The sequence below is a fragment of the Elephas maximus genome, chromosome X (genome assembly GCF_024166365.1).
Source record: "Elephas maximus indicus isolate mEleMax1 chromosome X, mEleMax1 primary haplotype, whole genome shotgun sequence".
Taxonomy (NCBI): Eukaryota; Metazoa; Chordata; class Mammalia; order Proboscidea; family Elephantidae; genus Elephas; species Elephas maximus.
The window spans coordinates 78792826-78817314 of record NC_064846.1 but is presented as its reverse complement, the minus strand read 5'-3'; the positions used below and the strand labels follow the sequence as shown (position 1 = coordinate 78817314).

General features: G+C 36.7%; 1 protein-coding gene across 4 annotated transcripts in view; it reads left to right on the top strand.

Annotated features, from left to right (window-relative positions):
- Positions 1-7255: 7255 nt before the first annotated feature.
- Positions 7256-24489, top strand: part of DACH2 (dachshund family transcription factor 2) — a 758076-nt gene continuing 740842 nt past the window's right edge. For all 4 annotated transcript variants that reach the window (XM_049872470.1, XM_049872468.1, XM_049872469.1 and 1 more), the window contains exon 1: positions 7256-7931. In XM_049872470.1, coding sequence (XP_049728427.1) covers positions 7423-7931 — 509 coding nt within the window. In that variant the 5' untranslated portion in view covers positions 7256-7422. The remainder of the gene's footprint in view (positions 7932-24489) is intronic.

Genomic DNA, 24489 nt, shown 5'->3' with positions numbered 1-24489 from the left:
ATGAATGTTTTACATTTTTATGCAGCTCACCCAACACCCAGGTGGTATGTATATATTTTGCTGGGAGTTGATTGCCAATTTTTGTACTGGCTTGGTGACAAAATGCCTGAAGCTGTTATCTATATGAATTCAGCCAAAAGTGGTCCAGTCATTCTGTCTGGAGTGTTTCAGCAAAACTCAGAGAGGCCTTAGCTATGTTTTCAAAACACAACCCTTAGGGTTCCTCTTTCTTTGCACCTCTTTTGCAGAAGAAAAAATAAATAAATAAAACATAATAATTGCCTAGTGTTCTGATGCTGCTAGGAGTATAAACACGCTCATATTTATATTTTCCCACCTGGAGAGATATATCTATTTCTTTCCTGATCCTCTCTCTTTTTCTGCCTCCCTCCCTCCCTCTCTCAAGTAGAATTGGTTATTTTGCACACAACAGTAATTTTGCACATTAGCTCTGTGCAGTTTTAACATCTCCCAACAATGATTTGAAATAGTTATTTCAACAACATACTTCCTCAGTTCAGATACTGTGACCCTTGCATAAAAGACAACATGTAGAATAAAACATTTAATAAGGTTTCAAACAGAGATTTAATATTTCCTTGCAGATTTGTAATATATTCATTACAAATACATGACAAATCTCTTATGGTTCACAGGAGCAAACATAATACAATATAAATATATTCCACTTAAAATAAGCTTTTCTGAAGAAATTAATACTTAGATAAAAACTGAAGTAATTCTTAAGTAACCCGAGAACGCAGGCACCATTAAGAATATACAGAAACTACTAACTACTAATAAGCAAAAGCATCATTCTTGTAACAAAACACAAATCTTTAATGTACACCAACCTATTAGTCTCTGTTTCAAAATAGGTAATCATGAGCATCTATCTAGCTTTACATCTTATAGATCACTTTCACATATTCATTCATTTAATAAACATGTATGAGCACCATCTGTGAGCCATGCAAAGTGGCTGGCACTTGAAATATCATATTAAGATACACATAATCTCTAGCTTGACTGAACATTTTTCTAGGGAAGGCCATAAGAATGTAAGATACAAAAACCGTAATACAAGGCAAAATGTTAGTTATGGATTGAATTGTGTCCCCCCGAAATATGTGTTGTCAATCCTAACCCCTATACTTGTAGATGTAATCTCATTTGGTAACAGGATTTTGTTGTTGTTGTTGTTGTTCTGTTAATGAGGCCATACAGTTGTGGGGTGTATCTTAAGCCAATCACTTTTGAGATAGAAAAGCAGATTAGGCACAGAAGCAAGGAAGCACTAATGGACAAAGTTTGATGACATGTGGAGATCACTGAGGAACTAAGGAAGAGAAGCTGAAAGAGACAAAGCTTTTCCCCCAGAGTGGACTGAGAAAGCCTTCCCCTAGAGCTGCTGCCCTGAATTTGGACTTCTAACCTCTTAAGCTGTGAGAAAATAAATTTGCTTGTTGAATCCACCCACTTGTGGTATTTCTGTTATAGCAGCACTAAGATACTAAGACACTGTTTTAATTTCCTTCACAGAGTCACAACGTGCTATGAGAGTTCAGAAGAGGGAGGGTCCACTTCTGGCTGGGATAAAGGGAATAAGAGAGGTCGTCATGGAGGTGAACTGGAGTTTAGTCTTAAAAGATGGTCAGAATTTGGATAGGGAGCTGTGCAGCAACATATGCTAGTTGGAAAGAATGACATAAGCATTCACACCAGAGTAGGAAGGTAGGAGAGATTTGAGAGTACTGGAAAATAATATCCATTTGCTAGTGCACAGGGAATATGTCAGAGAGTGTTGGAAAAAAGGATAGAAAAGTCGATTGAGTCAGATCACAAAAAGGAATTAAGTATCACCCTAAGGAATTTGGAATTCACCTGGTAGCCAGAGGGGTAGCAATGAAGATTTCTAAATAGTACAGTGAAACTTTAGGGAAAAATTTACCTTGTTTACTATCTTGATTTGAGGAAGGATCTGAAAGTTGGGAGACTAAGAGGTAATTATTGTAATGATACAAACAACAGATAATGGATAGAACTAAGGTGGTAGTGCAGAAAATGGAAAGGAATGAAAGGGAATGATATTGCTAAGAGGGAACTGACAAAACTTCGTGAGTAATTGAATGAGAGAGAGTGTGATGGATAGAAATAAAAGGTGTCTCCCAAGTTTCAATTTCAGGTGACTGGCTGAATGGAGAAAATATTAATAAATTTCAGAAATGGAAAACAAAGAACAGATTTGAAGGGAATAAGAGAATTAACCCAGTTTTGGATTTGCTGAGTTTGAAGTAACCATGGAATATCCAAGTAGAGATGTCCAGCTCTACAGGAGAATTTTTAAAAAGCTAGAGATAAGATTCGGTGTAATGTGTAGAGTGGTGGTTATTGAAGCTGAAGAAAGTCGATGAAATTGCAAGTAAAAGTGCAGACATTAGGAATCTTAACACTTCAGGGTCAAAGCAAGGACATGAAAAGGGAAAGGAGCGAAGGAAAGAAGAGAAACATATTATGTAGAGTCATGAAAACCAAGAGATAAATCTTCAGGAAGGATGTCAACATTGTTAAAAAAAGCTGCAGAATATCAGAGGATGAGGATTTAGAAAAGGACTTTGGATTTGGCATTTAGGAAATAAATGAATGTCTTTCTTAGAGTAGTTTCAGTCAAGTGGTAAGGACGGAAATCAAATTGTAGGAGATTAAGGCACAAAAGGTTGGTAAGGAAGAAGATAAAGGAGTGTAGATTTTCAAAACATTTGTGAAAGGATGGTAACTCTGGGACAAGTGGATCTCAAACACTGTCTGCATTAGAACCACCTGGAGGGCTTGTTAAAATGCAGATTGCTGGGCCCCTCCTCAGAGTTTCCTACTCAGTAGGTCTTGGGTCCAAAAAACCCAGTGCCATCTAGTAGGTCTTGGGTAGAGCCAAACAATTTTTGTTTTTATCAAGTTCCCAGGCAATGCCGATGCTGGTGGTCCAGGGGCTGCACTCTGGGAACCACAGATTAAGGCTGAAGAAAGTTTTTATTTGTTTAAGATTGGTAGACTTGATCCATTCCTGTAAGAGGGGAAAGAGCAGGTCGAGAGGGAGAGATTCAAGGTACAAAAGAGAGCGATGGGAATAAAACAGATTAGGTACCTGGAGGAGATGAAATGGATCAAGAACATCAGTGAAGGGAATGGAGAGACTATTTTCTGAGGGGTGAGGGAAGTAGGAGAAGGCAGAATATGGGGAAAAAAGTTTTTAGGAGAGAAGGGAGGCTGGGGAAGCTCCTATTGAATAACACTATGGTACAATCAGAGAAATAAGCTGATGAGAATGAAGGGGAGGGTGACTTTGACAGTAGAAAAGGATTGGAGTAGCTGCTGCAGGGAATGAACAACCTGAATAAAAGGAGGAGTTCAGCTGAAATTAGAATGGCTTGAATTTGAATAGTTAAAAGCTTAAGATTTAAAATGGAACATTATACTGAGAGACAGAGATGGAATTTGAAGAGGACACATCTTCTCCCCTAGGATGGCGCAGTTTGGGGCACAATATGATAAATGTTGGTATAGTGCTTATACTTTATGGGGTACTTGGAACATTTATTTTTTTATGTTTCACTTAGAAAATCCTCCTCTTTCTTTTGAGCATCTGATTTTAACTGTTGCTCCTTGGGTTTTGGCCAATTCATCTCTCTTCCCAGTGGTCCCTCTTATCCACTTTTGCCTCCCTTGGAATTCATTTTCAATTTAGCATTGTAACTGGGTGAGAAAAAAATAATTTATGTTATGAAAGATCATTTTGAAGCCAGTTTCTTAGGAAAAAATATATTGTACTGAGTAGGATATACCAATAGTCTTTAGTCAGTTAAAATCTCAGTTATATGAATGCTTTAATTTCACATTTATTGCCTTACCCAATCAATTTTCTTTTATTATTTGCCTAAAATGAACATTAGAGGGCCCCTGAGAGGTTCTGATTAGAGGTCATATTAGAAGTTGAACCTCAGTTGGCTGAGGGTTTCAAATAATTCCATTTTTCCCCTTGGGATTTACTTGAATGCCTGATCTGAAAACCAGACCCTTCAAACAATTCTTGATATTTTACAGTTCTAAATATGATTGCCAATATTTTTAAAAATTAGATTGGTGCCTGTATATTCCACTAATTGTTAATTTCAAGCAAGGTAGAATATTTTGCATAAAGTTTGGAGCACCTTCCCCTCCAAACTGAGTAGCAGTTAGAAGAAAATGGTAAATTGCTAATTAAATCCAGAAGGTTTACAGAATTTCAGTGTATGAGAAGCTACGCTTAGGCCCCAAGTCATATCACTGGAATAGTAGCATCTGGGACTTTTTGTTCTGATGAGATATGGTATCTGCTTATACTAATTTTGTTCTTATTTGCCCGAGTAGTTGGCTCTTGTTTGGTATTAATTCGCAAACCTTGAGTATTTTCTTAGTTTTAGTTCAGTGCCTCTCTCCATAGAGAGTCATCTCCCACGGGTAGTGTGTTTCCTGCAGGCTTTATGATTTTATATCACTTCACGCAATTCCAACATACAGGGTGTTGATGCACAAGGCTTCCTCTGGCCTTGTAGAAATCCAGCCTTATTTAGAAATATGTTTGGCTTATGGATGACGTTAAAGTCAGAAGATGATAAGAACAAACTCTCCATGTAGAATTCGATTGTCTCATTAATCTCAAAGCATATAATAATAATAGTAGAAATAGCAGCAATAATAATAGAGTTATCAAGAAAATTCAAGGAGACAACACTTGGCTTCTTAGATCTAAATGACTAAATCCTTAAATCACAAGTATCACTTAAGAAAATTACCAAGTGTAGTTTCCAGAAGGCTGCAATGGGAAGGAATTCAAATAATGAAGCCTAGGGTCTTTTGTGTTTCCAAAGCTTCCAAAGGACTTTAACCCTTTAATGGCCAATGGCTAATTTTAATCTTAGCATTTCCAGTAGAATTTGAATCTTAATCTCCTGGAGTAATTAAAATATTACTATATATCTGCTAGATCACATTAAACATATAAGACATACCTAGTTCCTGTCTCTTCTAAAGCCATCAAAATACATTTGTTTTTCAAAATCGCAAATAATCATTTCAGTATTAATGTTCTGCCTTTCCTCTTTATATTCCAAAGTTTCTTAAATTTGATTTAAAATTTCTTAAATCAAAGCATCTGCATAATGTCCTATTGCTGAAAACTACGAATCACTCTGGAAATAAAAGGGCCTTGATAAGATGGGTGCAGCAACTTGGCCTTAGGATTATTAATGCAATTAGAGGCATTTCAAAATAAAATTTTTCTTTAAAGTCAAACTTATCCGCTTGGAATTTTCAATGACAATAAGTTATCAAAGACCAGTTATTTTATCACATTTCTGTCAAAACACCTGTTGAACACAACTTGGCATTTATCTTACAAGCTTTTGATAAATACAAATATGTCTGTCACTGCTGTGCTATTCTTTTTTGAAAACCTCTACTTTTTGTTGAAGCTTTTCCTTTCTCTGCCATCTCTTCTCAACTGTCCTTTTTTTTTGCTTCTTATTTTCTTCCCATAACACTACCAAAACTAGCAAAAACTATTTAAAATAGCTCTTTAAAATATTTTTTGACGGCATACATTCCAGTCTGTTATATTAGTCACTTATCACTATTCCCAAAGCAAGTATCTCCAGTACTTTTTAGCATTTTGACTTGATACAATTGAAACAGTATGAAGAGATTCAAAGGGTAGTTTTTAATACTTGTTTGATGAAATGACAAAAGGGAAAATATATTGTGGAGAGAGAAAAAAAAATCCAACTTAAAATATTTAAGCCTTATTATGGGGTGGGGGGAGAAAAGACAGAGATTGCCTGCTCCTCTTTGATACCACTTCCTAGGAGAAGGGCTGAGTAACAGTAGGTTTCTAAAAATTATTTATGATCTGGAAAAGTATTAGGTATGTCATTGGTAATATTTTGTAAAGAAATGAAGCCTGGATTTCACTTTTTGAATAACAGCCTCCAGAGGGGAAGAGCATAGGAAAGGAAATACCTTGTATTTCAGAAAATCAAAAGCTTGACAAGGATTAAAACAACTTTGCCACGGTGCTGTAACCACCATATGCTGTGTGGAGGAGACAGTGCCTCTTCCCTGGAATGTATCCTGCTCATACATTTTGCTCACAGTGAGCTCTTGTAGTGTGTTTAGGGGCGCTTGACAAGCCGAGCTGCAGTTTAGGATATGAAACTAATCACTGGGCCATGAAAGCTACCTTTTTGCCCAAAGGTGAGGGCAGAAGATACAACATTAAAGAGAGCAAACTCTTGTCCTTCCCTCATTTTGTGTAATGACCGTTTTAGTCATACAAAGGAACCTTTCCCATCAATTTTAGCGGGGGACGTGGCGGGGCTGTTCCAAGACTAAGGGATAGGGACACAGAATGCCCAGTCTGTTCCAGGCCAGTGGTGGAAGTGCAGTAAAATGAGGCGTCTGTCCACCACTGACAAACCACATCTCTCTGCCTTGTTCCAAAGTGTTCACAAAGGATCCCAAGCTCACGGCGTCTCTTAAGGTCAGTGCGTGGGAGAGAATTAGCAACCAGCAACTCGGATTTAAGCGTGAACTCTGGACGCTCGTTCCTCTGCGCTCGGGTGTAGGAGAACCTGCACCAAGCGCACTACACTAGGTGAGCTGGAGAAGAGCTGAGCTGCTTACTTCTGAACTCACTGGAATTTTTCTCATGGAAGCTGGACGAAGCCGCTTATTAGCCCCTGCAGAGTTTGAGAGCAATGTGCAAATGGAATTGGAGCTACCACCTTTCTTTCCTTGATTGAACCGTGGCGTGGGGAGCCAGGAGGCACGTTCAGGAGTTCCGCTTTGTGTTCCTACCCCTACACTCCGGCGGGGGGAGGGGCGCGGAGGGGACGGGTTCGTAGCCTCGGCCACTTTGACAGCTCTGCGTGATAACTGGACTTTCTCCCGTCAGAAGCTGAGCTAGAAGAGCAGAGGCACCACACCGCCCCCTTCTCAGGCTCCATCCCAATTCACCGGCTGGCCCTGGCCGGCCTCAGGTAATCGGAGGCCGGGGCAGCGAGTCTCCACCCCTTCGCCAGCGGCAGCCATTCGGCGCGCTCGGATGCCGAGGGGGTGGGGCCCATTGGCTGGGGGGCGCTGCCAGTCTCGGGAGGGGGTGTGGTGGGGGGTGGGGTCTGGGGCCGCCGCGGGTCCCGGCTGCTCACTGTTTGCTGGGTGGTGGGTGAACGCGAGCGTGAGTCCGGCGGCTGGAGTCTTGGGAACTGTTCGGAACCTGAAAGAGCGAGTCAGAGAGAGCGCGGGATAGTGAAGGAGTGAGTGCGGGGGGACCTAGAGGAGTGAGGGCGACAAAGCGAGGGCCCGAGGACATAAGATTGAGACTGAGTGACCATGGCCGTCTCAGCACCTCCGGTGATCTCTGCAACTTCCAGCGGCGCCGGCGTCCCGGGGGGCTTATTTCGGGCCGAACCCCTCTACTCGACTCCGGGAGAGCCCCCTCGTCTCACTCCCAGTATGATCAACAGTTTCATGGCCAATAACCACAGCAGCAGCGCCGGGAGTGGCGCAGTGGGTAGTGGTAGCAGCGTTAGCGGCAACACCAACACCAACGAATGCCGGATGGTCGACATGCACGGGGTGAAGGTGGCTTCGTTCCTGATGGATGGCCAGGAGCTGATCTGCCTGCCGCAAGTCTTTGATCTCTTCCTCAAACACCTGGTGGGAGGGTTACACACCGTATACACCAAGTTGAAGAGACTGGACATATCCCCCGTGGTGTGTACTGTCGAGCAGGTCCGGATCCTCCGCGGGCTGGGGGCCATCCAGCCCGGGGTGAACCGCTGCAAACTTATCACCAGGAAAGACTTCGAAACTTTGTTCACCGATTGCACCAATGCCAGGTGAGGCACTCTTTTCTTGGCTAGCTCGCTTCTATTCCTGTGCCCCTTTGCCATCTTTTGCATGTCTCATTCCCCCTCATTTAACTTTCTCCGTCTATAGAGGGTCTTAACTAGCTTGCCTGTACTCTTCCTGTTGTAATCCGTGGGGAAGAGGACCAGAAGGAGTCATTTGTTAACTGCACGCACGTCCCTTCTAGTTTGCGCTCAGTGGCAGGGGTCTAATAAAGTCCCGCACAAACTTCAGTTTGCATTTCTCTACTGAAACTTTCCAGCCCTTAGCTCATATCTTGCATGGCTTCTTGGCTGCTTGTGTTTTTTTTTTTTGTTAATTTCTCTCTTTGGTTTTCTTTCTTGCTCTTTTCTGGCCGTACGGGTCGGATAGGTTTTCTCCTGAACACGGACACCAAGGGCTTTCTTGGGGGGAGGGGTGGGGGCTGGCTGAGCTGTAAACTGGGCTTCTAAGCTGGCAACCGGGAACGCATTATTTGGGGAATGCAGGGGGTCTAAAGTCTAAAATCCATCCCAGAGGGTGATTCGATCCCCATCCTGTGTGTTTGTTTTGAGAGTGCGTGGTGTGTGTGATGGTGGTTGTGTGTGTGTTCGTAGGTGTGTGTGTGTGCGCGCGCACAAGTGCGTGTGCGGACATGCGCTCGTGCCTAATTCGAAAAGCTCCCCGGTACATAACACAGGAAAGTAGATGGATCCTATTTAAAAAGAACGATGACAGATGTCACTTTCCTGGGATCATCCTTTTTGGGTCATCTGCAGAGGGCAATGTAGGGCATGAAACGCTGGGGCTTGACTGGGCATTGGAGTAGAAGTTGAGTTGGTAGGTTTTCTATAGAGGATGTTCTCAGCTTCCCCCCTCCAGTTGGAGGGATCCCATTCCCCAAAGAGAGGGTTCCTTTAATGATGATGACCAGCCTCCCTGGCTGTAAGTGTACCTCCTTCGTATCACAGCTTAGAAGTATATTATAGAGCAAAAGTCTGTTTGCATATGAGAAGCAATTTGTGTTCAGTGTTTCTGAGTTAAAAAAAAGGTGAAATATATTCAATATTATATGACTTTTTAAACACCTGTGAATTAGTGTCCTTAGTGTTATTCCATCTCTAGTCTGGTAATATCTCAGCTAGGAAAGTAAAGATTTGACAGATGTGATTGGCATGCCAACCAAGAAATCACCATCACCGGGTTAAAGGAGCAATGGGATTTATTTTTCATTTTGCCAAAAACACTTTCCTCACAATGAAATTTTAAATCACAAGATCTCTGGGCCTATGAACTAAAACCTTAACCTAGTTGTCCCATCTGTTGTAAAATCCAAATTGTTATATGTTGTTGAAGTGTACTGACAACTTGTAGACAAACTGTTGCTTACCGATACCTCATCTTAATGAAGAACTTACAAGGAAACCGTTTGTTTTTCTTTTTTCCTTTGTTGTTCTGGGCTCAAGTAATTAAACAGAAACCTGTTCATATGAGAACTCTTGCCTGATTAATATCTACGGCTTATGAACCTGGTTTATTAGATCAGACTTTCTTAAGGAAGATAGATGGCTTTAAAACACAAAGGATAACTGCTCCCTCAATAAAATAAGCAATTATGGATTGTAAGAGTAGAAATGAAATTTTATTTTGACCACAAAGCACTTGGTTATTACATAAACTCATAGGGTTACAAGAGACGGGATGGAGATCATCTAGTTCATTTGTTGCCATTCAAAACGACTTTCATTTAAACAATTTCAGACATGAAAAGCTATCCTCTTATTAGCCATCTCTCCTCTCTCTCTCTGTCTCACATACACACAAATGCCCATTTTTAAAGTGGAACAATTCTTACCCTTAGGAAATTCTTTCTTAATAATAAATTTATACATTCTTATGCAAAATCAGACTTTCATTTTAAAAATAGATTCATATTTTAATGTGGTTTTAATGTTTTCCTCTATAAATAGAAACTTTCCTTTAATTATGGTTTGGAGCTACTTATTGAAGGGAAAATGAGAAATTATTCTGTATTCAGAGGCAGGTGGTCTTATACTATTTTTGGACCCTGTAAGATGATTTGTTTTTAGGATATTCTTTTAATGCAGTCAAGTTTTATTTATTACCACAGAATTTACAATACTAACTTTTTTTTTCTCTTGAATTGAATTACATTTGCTTATGTGTATGTGTGTTTATAAAGGTGATAGAGAAATGTTAAATAGGTAGGAAGAAACACCTTAGACACAAGTATGTGCCTCCTTTTGCATTTTCTTTTCTTTATGGGTATTTTATTTATTACATGCAATTGCTATAATTGTGTCACAAGTATTGTGATATTAATTATAAACATTTATAAATTACATTCTATGGATGCAATCTGTGAATGAAGATGAGGTAAAGTACTAGAAACACATCTATACTGCAATTTCCAGATAGGAAAAAAACACAATTTCTGGGAAAAAACTAATTAATTAGTGGTAAGCTAACATTACCAAATTTTACCAGTGCAAAATGGTCATCATAATCATGTTGTTGAAAATTACAAAATATGATAATTCTTATAATAGATACTCTCCGACTTTAGGTAATATTATTTACAGACATGCGTACCTTAAATCATTCCAAAGATCTGGGTGTTTCTATAAATTGTGAACTTACTGTTTAGATCAACATTATTTTTATGACTTTTCTATTCAGTGAAAAGAAAGGTGAGGGATGTAAATAGGAATGAGGCCCAAGAGAGACACAATAAGGTAGATGAGACACAAGACCAGGAGGAGAGAAAAGATACAGGCATAAAAGCAGAATGATGCCATGAGAGGAAATAAAAGATGGAGCAAAAGAACTTCGAGAGATGCCCAAAGAAGATGATCTATGTACCCATAGAGGCCTGACTAGAGAAAGTTGTCATTCAGGACCCATGACTTCTAGCTAAGTGAGAAAAGTGCAAGGAAAAGTACATATTCAGTGAATGGAAACCCTGACACACTATTCCGATTCGTAAGAAGAGATTCATCTTCATCTTTTGATGGATGAACTTTCATAATGTGTTTTTGAATGGAAGGCTTATTTGTAATGGTGCCATTGGCAATTTTTCTTTTCCTACATAATAAACACCCCCCCCGCCCCTTGCCAAACACCTGGGGAAGAGTATGCGAGTCCTGACTTGAAGTATTTTACTTTAGAATCCTCCCTACACTATCCCAGAACATAGAATATGAACCATCTTCAAATTGATCCCTTTCATGGACCTTACCATATTTCTATTAAGTGGCATTTTGATTCAATTCGCTGCTCAGTTTTATTAATGTTCACAGAAAAAAAATGAATAAGTGAAATAGACACATGATGGTTTCTTTGACAGTACTGAGAGTCACAACAAAAACCCTACTAATACCCCATCTCAGCTCTTTTGTTGTTAGCTACTTATCAAAATATACAAAGTTGTCATCCTGAAAAAGAAGTGGGTGAAGAACACCTACCTCAGCTACCACAAAACAGTTAGGACTAAAACTTTTGAACGTTCATTGTTCTGTTAAATAACCCAAGCTTTACCCCAGTGCCATTTCAAAGGTCTACACAGTATTTTTCCTTCATGCCCTTTAACTTTATTAATTGCAGGGAGATTATTTTAAAATGGTAATAAGAGGCCCACTCCAAAATTGGAAAAATTATTCTGTTTTAGATCTTTATTTTTGCAGATAAAGCACTGTGATTTTTTTTTTTCTTGTATAAGAGAATTTAGAGTTTTTAAGATGAGAGAAAGCAGGCAGATTCAGAAAGCAAATGTCTCACTCATATTCAGTAGATTTTCTCACTCTTATGCCATGGATTTTCCTTACTAAGTACTTCAAAGTTTAATGTAACAGTAAATTATTAAATTAAAACTGGTATTCACTAAATTTTGAAAACCAACACATTTTAGTGTTATCTCTTTTTATCTATCTATCTGTATAAAAGTCACATTGTTAGATTTCATGATTGATACTTAATTTTGTTTGAGGACTATGATTAAATGCTCTTCAGTCATTAAAATGCAGTTAAATGTATGCTTGAAGAAACAAGAATTTTATGATTAAGAAAACATTTTAATATATTTGGAGACATGATTCAACATATATTCAAATGAATAAAATTCAGTTTTTGAAATTACAAATCAAAATGGTCCAATCGTAGTTTATTGGTATTTTTTTGAGAACATAAGTATGCTTTGATGTTAGAATCACTTCATGTTAATTTTGACTTTTACAAAAATTTTAAACTGCTTTCAAATACTAGAAATATGATTGTAAGTACTCAATAAATTTGCCTTTATATTCAATTTGATTAATATTTTATATTTCATCATCCACACAGAGTAACATAATTTACTTTGAAAGTTGATGTTTTGCATCTCCAGTAAGTTAAGCAATACCATATTTTTGAAGGAGTTGCATCACTTTCCTGGGCTAATGTTTTGTGTGACTTATATTTTCAGAAATGACAAAAAGGTTTTAGAAATGAATCTGGTCAGTGAATGCAGGCATTTTATCTCATAGGATAATGAGGAAGATAGTCATATTGTCTGTTAAAACAGTTACATAGTCAACAGTGCTCTGTCTTTTATTAGAAACATGATGTCAAGATTATAATTAAAGCAATCCAGTCATGTGCGAGTGCACAGAATTTCCATGTTTACATTCATTTTAAATATGTATTTTTGCATAACCAGCATTTTTTCTATTTATCTAAACACTTTAGATGGTATCCATATTTGCCCCAAACATTCATTTATTCGGTATTAGATACTACATTAAAGAAATGATCCATAATATGGTGGAGTACATATTTGGATATTTATGTGTGATATTATCCTCCATGTATAGCACATAAATGCCAATAAATAATTAGGATGTGATGGTCTTCAGACGTTAATGTTTTATGTGGCTTTACAAGGGAAATCTCCAATATCTGTAGAAGATATGTAGTCTGAATTACTTCATGCTTTCTTAAGTAACCTTGTTTTGTCTTAATGAAATCTCTAGATGTTTTAAAAATGCTTCGAACAGGCAAATATAATTGTGAGAAACCTTAGTCACAATGTATTATATTTCAGTTAGCAATCTAGATCTCCACTAGCATTTCATTTTGTGCATTTAAAGATACAGATGATTTAGGTTTATACTTTCTGTAAATTTCAAATATGTATTAAACTGACCTAATTAATCCAAAACTGAAAATATTATGTTTTTAGAGAAAGAACATCAAACCTTTCCCCAAAAGCAAAACAATTAGGTATTAATGATATTCTTGTTGCATATTCAAAAGGTCTTTGGTAGCTTTTTTTTTTCTCCTTTTCTTCCCTTTCACCATCTCAACCTGCAAAACTCTTCACTGTCACTTCAGATCACACAATTCTAAAAAGATAATACAACATTTAAACACATTTGCTTTGGAAGGGAAATTGAGCATTTGCACCCAATAAGCCTGATTGTGGAACTGCATGCAAATTGTGTTTTGATTTATCTCTTTTACACTTTTTTCCATTTGAATTGATCTTGCATTAATTTCGCCAAGCAGCTCTGTGAGGCTGCAGATGTTGCCCTGTGTTTAATAAATCAATGAGACAGATCTGAATGAATCACTTCAGATGGATTCTCTGCTCGGTTTGATGTCTAGATGTTATTCTTAGCTTGTTATCATGACAGATGCATTAATGTTCCCATACACTGCCAGCAATGTCAAAGAGATTGAAGCTTTTAAAGTGGCGGCATCCCTTTTTCCACCTCCTGCTAGAACAACTAAATTTGTTTTATTTAGGAATCAGAACAAAAAAATCTAACCAATTGTAAAGCTCTCTGAGAAAGATTCTGAATTTTCATGCTATGTTTTTAATTATTCCAAAATGGTGGGAATCAATATATTAAAACCTAAATATAGTGGAGCTGCTTAATAGTGCCTCCACATTAATGTTTAATCATAGTAGGAAAAAATGAGAATAAGGAATATATGATTGGGGTACATCGAAAGTATCACTATAAATAGAATAATACTGTATCCAAATTGATTACAGAAGGGTGTTAGTTTTTTAATCCTTACTAATAAGCTTCTTGTTGACTTAATGCAGCAGGAATATAGTCTTACCAAGGGATTTAGAACTCCTTCAGGATTTAACATTTCTTTTTTAGTAGGGAGGGGGCAGCCTGTGCATTTTGTAGTCATCATTTCCTCATTTTGTAATGATGAAAATCTTAGAAAAGTTGATTCCATTTTACCATTAGAGTTATGTATAATCCAAATAGTCCTTTGTAAATCATAAATCATCCAGTCATGCTAAACACTACTTCTTTGGTCTGATCCTTAGACTATGGAATAGCATATGCACATCGAAAGGAACTTTGATATAACTCTGCTGAAATTTATTACCTACCTGCATTAAATATCGAAACTATCATATTTTATTTCATTTAGCCCATGACTTCAATGCCTTGGTTTTAGGAGCGAAACAATGCTATTAATTGTTGTGACATAGTTTGTATTTAGTGTTGTTGGTAATATAACTTTTCAGTTAAAGTCTGATATTTGAAAACACAGATTTTTAAAAGCAGATCCAGTTTTTCTCATGTTCGACTTTTAAGATACCTATATCTGTATATGTATAGATTGATATATATGTGTATATGTATGCATATATATACACACATACATATTTTTAATATATATACACACATATTAAAAATATATAGGTAGTTTCTCTTTGCAGGCTTTTGCCATATTCTTTAATATTTTATTCCTACCTATCTTTATTAAAATAGGAAAATGAGAAATACCCTTAACTGATACTAACTGTTGAGGTCTTAGATGCTTCAGGCAAAATCTTCTCTCTGTTGTTAGGCTAATCTTGGGATATATGCAGTGATCTACAATATATTTTAAAGGAAAGTTTATGATGAACTTCAGTAATGTTATGGACAGCTACATATTTTTAAAAAGTTTGCTTGAATTATGGGAATTTCTTCATGGTGAGATCTCACCACATCCTTCTTTAAAGCTAAATTTATATAATTGGTGAAATTGTTGCATTGAGACTGTGGATATAAGATGTAAGACAGTAGCTTTATGAGAAATGGAATATAATATAGCTTTATAGAACAAACTGATATCTTTTTTAGTACCTATCCTGATATCCTTAAAAGAGAACTGAGTTTGTTACATAAAACAAGCTCCTTGGATTTGTAATAATAATTTTCTGAGGAGTCCTTTTTAACTTCAGTGATACTTATTGTGCAATTTGCATTAAGCCTAATATTATGTAGATATTTGACTCCTAATTCACATTTGTTGAACGCTATATTTCTCTCATCAGAATTCTTTCCACTAATTGCTGTTCTTTAAAAATGCTAAGTAGAAATAGTTACATAAACTACACAGGTATTAAAAAGACACTAATTCTGAAATTTTAATTCCCTTATAAAACCATCTGTAATCATGACATAAACCTCCCACAAGTGTACGTAAAAACCCAGTATAAGGGTATAAAAATCTACTATTTGAAATTAGAATGTTTTCCTCTTAGTGAAAACCCAGAGAGGATGTTATAATATTATGAACAGCCAAGAATTAAAGAATAAAATAAACCTACTACCATAAAATGATTCCCTGATTTTGATCTATACTACTTGATATCAGCACTGACTCTTGTGGCAGTTGACTTCTGATTCATCTTCCGAACAGTATATGCATGCTTATCCAAAATTAGTTGGTAGGAAGGGGGTTTTCCTCCCTTCTTTCTAGGGCCTGTGAATAGAAACACAAATACTTATGATTTGTTTTTTTCCTGAATAATCTGAAGACCCAAATTCAACTGAAATTTAAATCAGCATGCAGTATACCCCCTCCCCCGCACCATTTAGAGGACTAATTCTTAGTTCTTTCAGGTGCAATTAGTTTTAAAGAGCAAAAAAAATCTCTTTCACCTAGGAACGCTGATGTTGAAGATAATGGTATCTATGTGTTATATGGTCACTGTGAGTTGGAATCGACTCGACGGCAACGGGTTTGGTTTGGTTTATGTACTATTTGGCCCGTTACAATTATATAATTTATTAGAGCAAATTGTGGTGAAAATTTTGTAATTACACTACTAGAAAAAAAATATAGTGCAGGCATCTTAAGAAAAATTAATGAGCCACAGTGTTTTTATTGCTATACAATATTTTTAAACAAGTTGACTGTTTAATAGTGTATAATGTAGTGTGTATGTTAAGGTATAAAACGTTCAATTGCAATTGTGTCCAATGATCTTATCAAGTTGCTTGCAACTGCTAGCTGCTAACAGCATTTAAGCTACGTTTAGTCTATCTGCTATTTATGTGATGGGTTAAAAAGAAAAAAAAAAATAATATTGATCTGCCTCCGGATTAAAGTTTGAAATGGGCAACAGCCTGAACACAAAAGGCCTTTTTTTTATGATTTCTCAGCTTGCCATTGATCTCCTAGTTTTATTGCATTCATTATTTATTAAAAGAATTTGCAAGCTAAACATAACGTTAAGCTAGTTTGCACACAGGGACCGCACTTAGGAAATTGAATGGAAATTGCATTAGAGATGAACATCTGTGCTATTTTTCCACTCATGTGTTTATGGGTTTGTATAAAAGGTGTATTGGATTAACAGTTATAACCATTATAGCTTACAGCAATGTGTTAGATTTTGAGCTTTTAGTTATTTTGGAAGAAGTCTCTCTCTCACTTGTATGTCTAAAAAGCATAGTAATACCATCACAAACAATATTTAGGTCAGTTTATTTTTATGATTACATTTGGTAAAGCATTATTTACATTTTGTATCAGACGAAGTAAACACATAAGAAAAATATATACTTTTATGTATCACATAAGACTATCCTGTCTCTTGATGGCTTTTGGTGGTAGGGTACATGGGTGCAATTTACACAGTACCTGTTTTCAGAACATCGAGCTTAAATGCCGTATTAAAAAAAAGACACACGAATTCACAGAAACTATATTAAAACTTTAATATGGCTATGTATGAAGTGTTATCATATATGTGTTTTAGTCCTTGATCCTTCTGAAAGGATAATAAACAGACTACTGAGGCCTTGTTTATATAACACTACCAAGGACAGAGTAGGATGCTTTATGATATGGCTCCCATCTTGAGCTCTGCCTAAGGACGTTTAACTACAAAAATCTCAAAAGGACTTAATCTGGAACAGTTCTCCCAAGGACACAAGTTACATCTCAGTGAGTATCTTTTTTGCAGTATTTTCTTTAATCTGTAGACATTTGGAAGACTCACTTCTATCTACTTAATTACTGGGATTTAAATTTGAAAACAAACAACTTTCCACAGGCTTTTTAATCTCATGATTAGATTTGTCATGATAGGATATATTTGTTTATTTTATTATGTATTCATTTAACCAGAACTTATTGAGGGCATACTGTTTGCCACACAATTTTCTGGCTGCTATGGACAGAGTAAACAAAATAGTCCCTTCTCTCATGGTGCTTACATTCTAGAATCATGCTGTTTTTAGCTTAGGATGTATAAACCATATATTTCCCTGTTATATTTATTAAATTATGAAATATTTTTGAAGTTATAAGGTTTTGCCTTGTTTATTGTTAATTAGCCTTTGAATTTCCTTATATCTGCCTCATGTGTTACATCAGTAAACACTGGCTTTTCCCCCCAGTATTTAGAATTATACCAGAAAGGTCTAACTACAAATAGAGTTATTAAGATATAAAACAAGATGTTTTAGTTTTACGAATGCAGAGAATGTACCCATGTGTTATAAATGAAATGCACAGCAAGAGGATATTGGAATAAAACAGGTATTTCCACTTAAGAATGACCATAGTTAAATGACCTTAGCTTTTCTTCTCTGATATATATTTGTTGCAAGGGATATGAGTCCTATAGCTTATGCATTTATCAAATTATACCTTCCATGAAACATGTTTTTGAAATAAAATGTGCCACCATAGATTAAAAAAAAAAAAACAGTTGTTTTCATGTTAAAAAGTTTGCTTTCGTTTGTGTTGGGATATTAAACTAGTCATGTCCTCAAGCTTAGAGTCTGATTTGCTTTGCGTGTGGTCCTATACAATATTATATGCCAAAAATAAAAACAAAGATGAGAAAGAGCCCTTGGTTTTCAGTTGTTTGGAATGCATTAACTCTTAAATATATTTAAACTTAAGTTACTTTGGAAAACAAGATTATTTGAAAACAGGTATAATTAAATGTTTAAGAAGACTATTTGGAAGTAATTATTTGAGTTTTGCTACATTTATTTGAAAATAGCCTGTGATCTGCTAAACTTCTAGATTCATTTTGTGAAAAATTTGTCGATACTCTCTAGGTTTTTATTTGAGGATGAAGAAAGGGAAGTTCATTCATAGAAAAAAATAATTACTGCATAGTAACAAACTTTTTTTTTTAACAAACTTTAGGTCTCACTTTATAAGCCATTTGGAGTATTCAGCTTGAACATGGAACATAGATAAAATATATTATACTTTCCAATTCAATTCATTTTTCACTTCATTTAAACAAATATTTAATAAACACTGTATGCAAGGCTGTTCGTTAATGTGACAGGAGTATTCCTAAAAACTCTCCAAATTCTTACTATCTCATCTCTAGGCTACCTCAGTAGAGTTTTACTGTTACATAGTTGACTCTCAGCTAACCTACATTAATGGATGGAACATTAAACAGTGTAGATAATCCAGAATTGTGGAAAATTAAGAAAACATTAATCAGGTTTGCAGTGCATTATAAAATAATTACAGCATATTTATCAGTCTAGTCATATTTTGCTTCTTCTAGTATTAATTTTTCTTTACATTTTATGAGCATACACTGTTGGCAAGAGGAGATAGCTTAGAAGCATGTTAAGGTTGAGTAAAGTCTGAAATTAAATGCTTTGTGTAGAAAATATCCAAAGTGAACAAAACACAAACAGACATACAACATATACATTATAGCTAAGAGCAGTATACTGGATCATGTTAGTTCGTGATTACTAAATTAATATTTTTGCCTTCTGTTATCTGTGGAAAGATTTATGTACTTAATGGATAGAGCACTCATTACAGGCTTTTAGCAGATCAAAACCTGCACACTGCATGAAGCCAGTTGTTGACTTTAACACACTTCCCTGTGCTTAAGGCCCCTAAATAATCATCTTCCAGAAGTTAAATAAACGTTTGTTGACACCAGACGAATCATAGCTTTTGGGTTAAAACACATTGATAAGTATAGGACTAAAGATTTCTGTGAAGTGTTTCTACTCTGTGATGGGAATAATTAATCATTTTTAAACTTGAAATAAAAAAAAAAGAACATCATGGTCTTGATGCCGATCATATCCTGCTAGAGCAGCCATTTTGATGATGGGCATATGTTGAACATTGTGACATCTGAAGACGGTAGTAACTGCTCCAGAGTTTAATTGGTACAAATGTTTTTGGTATAGCCGCTTTCTTACATTTGTCATTGTTTTGGCTAGGTCCTTGTCATCTTAGAGCACTGATGAGTATTTGTTATTTTAAGGGCATGTTCTTTTTTAGGAGCCCTGGTGCTGCAGTGGTCAAGTGCTGGCTGCTAAGGGAAAGGTTGGTAGTTGGAAGGTACCAGCACTCTGTGGGAGAAAGATGTGGCGGTTTGCTACCTTAAAGATTACAGCTTTGGAAACCCTGTGGGGCAGTTCTGCTCTGTCCTCTGGTGTCACTAGCTATGAGTTGACTACATGGCAGTGGGTTTGGTTTGGTGGGTGGGTTCTTTTTCATGAGGTTGTACGGTGTTTACATAATTGCCATTCTGCCAGAGTCTAAAGCTTTTACTATTGCTTGCAGTTTAGCCCCATTTAATTGAATGGATGCTGCCAGAGTCTAAGGCTTTTACTATTCCTTGCGGTTTAGCCCCGTTTAATTGAATGGCTGCTATGCTGGGTATTCAGTTTGGCATTTTTTGGTTTGTTTGTTTTTAAGAGGGCTTTCGTTTTTTACATGTAAATACAACCCAAGAAATTCCTTTTTTTGTACATTAGTGGGGAAAAATGTAAATGTGTTTGTCCCATATGGGTCCATGTTTCATTGAAGAAAGGACAAAGGAGCTCAATAATTTAAAGTTTTTGTCCAGTTAAGAAGGCTCTTGATTTTAAAAACAAGAGGACTATAATTTGGGTCATGTTAGCATGGGATTAATTATATTTAGTATAGAGAAAGGAATCAAGATAAATAAAGGTGGAGAAAACTTGATAAGAAAATACTTCTCATGGAAATAGAAAATGGACCAGGAACTAGCTGTTAGATGGGCAGTAGGCAGTGCAGAGAGGACTGATGAAGGCCTTTCCATAGAGTTGTTGAAGGAATTATCTCTTCTAACTGCGTTCATTTTATTTTGAAGGTTAGATTAAGCGAAGTCATGAACAGGAACAGAAGGCATAAGAAAGCCTTAGCTGTGAATAAAAATAAAAATACTAAAGGCAAAATGTGGGCATGTTATTTCATTTGAGGTGAACTGGTGACATTAGAAATCACAACAGAACATTTGAATACATGGTGTCACTAAAATATTCCTTTACTACACTGGTAAATGTTATTTTAGTAAAAAAAAAAATTTTTTTTTAGATGATCTCCACTTACGATTCTTTTTTGTTTCCTTCGCATTACTGGTCAGTCAGCTCGATGCTAGCTTGCCATAGCACATTTTTAAAACACATGTTGAGTATGAAATTTTAAAAAAGGGTTGAATTTTGCCTTTGTGTATGTGTGCAAAGTTTTCACTGTATTCAATAGTAGCTAAGTTTGCATTTTAGGGAGTAATATGAGCCACTACATTCAATAATATTTAACGAACATTAAAATTTGAATTAAAAAACAGAAAATGACATTTTTGTCATTTTTGTATTTAATAAGTTCAATAAAGTTTAAATATTTCCTACATGCCTTCTGTCTGAAAATGTATCTGAAAGTTTAAAGTTACTAGCAAGGCATAATAGTAAAAACTTCACATATATATACTGTTTTATAGTTTATATAGTGCTTTCACATACTTTAGCTCATTTAGTCTGATCCTTTTTAGAAGAGTCTGTTTTTATAACTTTGTTGTAAAATTTCTAAATTTTTATAAACAGATGGCTGGTCCCTTTACAACATGGTACTTCTGGGGATCGCTTAATCTCTGTTAGACTTCTTTTACTCAAAACTAAATCGGCATCATCCATAGTTACAATGAAGCCTCTAGGGAATAATAGTACCTTATGTGTGTCCAGAAATTCGCAGACTGAAATGATTGTTCACACACTGAGTTTTATCGTCACAGCAACTCAATGAGGCAGCCATCTGATCTTGAATTTAGGTTGAGAAAATGGAAATGTAGGCAGCTTAGTATAGGCAGAACCAGTTCTTGAATCTAAGCCTCTGTGGTACCTCTTCTGTACACTATGCTCTCTGTCCTGTCTCTGAAGTGGTAAGTCTTGAAAGAGTGACTTTAGCAAACAAGTTGGTTAGGTGGTGGATTGTTTTGGATAGAATTATGGAAAATCTAGTGGTGGGAAACAGAGATAAACAAACTAGAAGGACAGAGAAGCACCACACAGTGTCCACTCTGTAATAAATGTCTTCAGGGTACATGCCCTGACTGGAAATTTTGCCTTCTAATGATGATGTCTTCAGAAATATAGTAACTAAATTCTCTTCTTTGTGAACTTATTTCCTATGCAGGCACAGAAAGGTTTTGGAAACCAACAAAAACTTAACATTTTGAATGAAATAGTGAAAGAAATAGTAATTCAAGAAAATGTATAGAGATGGCAGCAGATCATAATATTGAAATATTTTATGAAACTGGGACCTTGTTACTAAAAAAATATGAATTGTCTCTTGTGTTGAAAATACTATGCTAGAATCTGTGGGTTCCTTCAGAGAGCTTTAAATGGTGTTGTAGAGATGAGACATATGCACATAAGAAGATTATCCTTTATTCATCCACTTATCAAATAGTTATTGGGTGTCTACTCTGTGTCAGGAACTCTTCTATCTGCTTGGCCTACCTCCATGGAAAAAAACAACAAACAAAGATCTCTACACTTGAAGAGGAGATCATAACTCTAGGGTAGGGTAGTGTGGAGGGGGTAAGATAATAAACAATGTGGATAATAATGAAATAAATTGTATTGCATCTTAGAAGGTAGTAAGTGCTATAGAAAAAACTAGAGTAAGTAAAACAAGGTAAAGATATACAGGGATTGGAGTTGGTTACAGTTTTAGTCATTGTAAGCCTCATTGAGAAAGTGAGCTTTGTTCACAGACTTCATAGGAGAGGAGAGTTAGCCAAGCAGAATCTGAGAAAGAGTATCTCTGGCAAAGGAAACAGCCTAAAAGGCCCTAAAGCAGGAACATGCCTGACATAGTTGAGAAACATTAAGGAGGTTAGTGTGGCTGAAGTGGAGTGAGGGCGGGGCAGGGGGGAGTAGTAGGAAGAAGTCATAATGACGATGGTGAGAGTCATGTGGGGCCTTGTAAGCCATTTTGAGGACATTGGCCTTTAACTGTGAATAAAATGGTAGAATAATTGCAGAGTTTTGAGCACTGGTATAACTACATCTGGCTTAGGTTTTAAAAGGATCACTCTGGCTGCTAGGTTGAGAATAGGCTTTAGTTAGGTAGGAGTAGAGGCAGTTAGGATGCTACTGCAGTATCTGGGAGAGAGGTAGTGGTGACTTAGACCATAGTGGTAGAGTAGCAGTGGTAATGATAGGTCAGATTTTGGATAGGTTATAAAGGTAGTGCCAACAGGACTTTCTGATGGGTTAGAAATTGAGTGTGAGAGAAATAAAGTCATGAGCAACTCCAAGATTTTGGCATGAGAAATTAGGAGGATGGAGTTTCCATGAATTGCGAAGGGGAAGGCTGTGGGTGGAGCAGGTTTTGGGTGAATGTCAGGAGTTCAATTTTGTATATGGTAGGTTTTAGATATCTTTTAGACTTGCAAGCAGAGGTGTAGAGTAGGCACTGGATATACAAGTCTGGTGTTTGGGAGAGAAGCCTGGGCAGAAGATGTACATTTAGGACAGGAATGACTAAGTATAAAAAAGGAGAGATTCAAGGACTGAGTCCTGAGTCACACCAACATAAAGAGGTCAGGGAGAAGAAATCACCAAGAAGCCTAAAAAGGAACATCCAGTGAGGGAGGAGGAAAACCAAGACAGTATGGTGTCCTGGAAGATTAAAAAAAAAAGTATCATAAAGGAAGAAGCAATCAAGTGTGTCAGATGCTATTAATAAGCCAAATAACATGAGGTCTGAGAATTGGCCATTGGATGTAGCAATGGAAGTCATTGGTGACCTTGAGGAGAACAGTTTTGGTGGAGGAGGGGGAATGAAAAGTTGGAGTGGCATGTGTTTAAGAGAGAATTGGAGGAAAGGAAGTGGAAGACAGGATAGATAACTCTTTCCAGGGATTTTCTGTAAAGGTAGCAAACAACTTGAGGTGGGAGGGAGTAGCTTGGGGAGACAGTGATTCAATAATTTATTTATTTATATTAAGATGGAAGAAATAACAGCATATGCTGTTGGGAATCGTCCAGTAAAAATAAAAAATAATGATAATGTAGGAAAGAGAGCAGAATATTGCTGAAATGATACTCTTGTGTAAGATAGAGTGGATGGAATCCACTGCACGAGAGGTATCAGCTTTAGATAGGAGCAAGGTTAGTATATCTATGTTAACAGGTGAGAAGGCTGAGCATGTGATTGGAGATTATGATTGATATGATAATGGGACCCCATGGAAGTCCTCTTGATTGTTTCAATTTTCTCAGTGAAGTGGGAGGCCAGGTTGGGAGTAAGGATGAGAAAAGAGATATTGGAGGTTTAAGGATAAAGAGAAAATGTGAAATAGCCATCTAGGTGAGTAGGAGAGTAATCTGTTTAAGGAAGTTTAGTATGGTGGTCAGGCAACATTAAAGGTCAATTGAGGTTTCTGGTCATAAATTCAAAATAGTCAGTGTGGTTGTATGTTTTAATCCCACCATGTAGAGTTGCATTGGTACTGGTGCAAAGTAGGCAGATAATTGGCTTAACTAGAATTATGGTTTCCCTAAGTGGTATGAGTATAAACAAAGCAAAAAGGGATGAGAGAGTTGAGGGTTTATGCAAAGAAACGATTATAATGATTGAAGTGCATTTTAAGCTGGTAAGGAGGGAGGAAAATATCAAGGAGGTGAGAAACAGTGAAAAGTTGATAGATCACTGAATTGGAGGTTCTAAGAAGGGGGTCAAAGGATTGTTGGAGTATTGGAAGGAGGGAACCAGAAAGAGAGGTAGTCACAAAGGATAAAGAAGGACACTACATAATGATTAAAGGGACAATTGATCAGGAAGACATAACCATATTAAATATTTGTGCACCCAATGACAGGGCTGCAAGATACATAAAACAAACTTTAACAGAACTGAAAAGTGAGATAGACACCTCCACAATTATAGTAGGAGACTTCAACACACCACTTTCGGAGAAGGACAGGACATCCAGTAAGAAGCTCA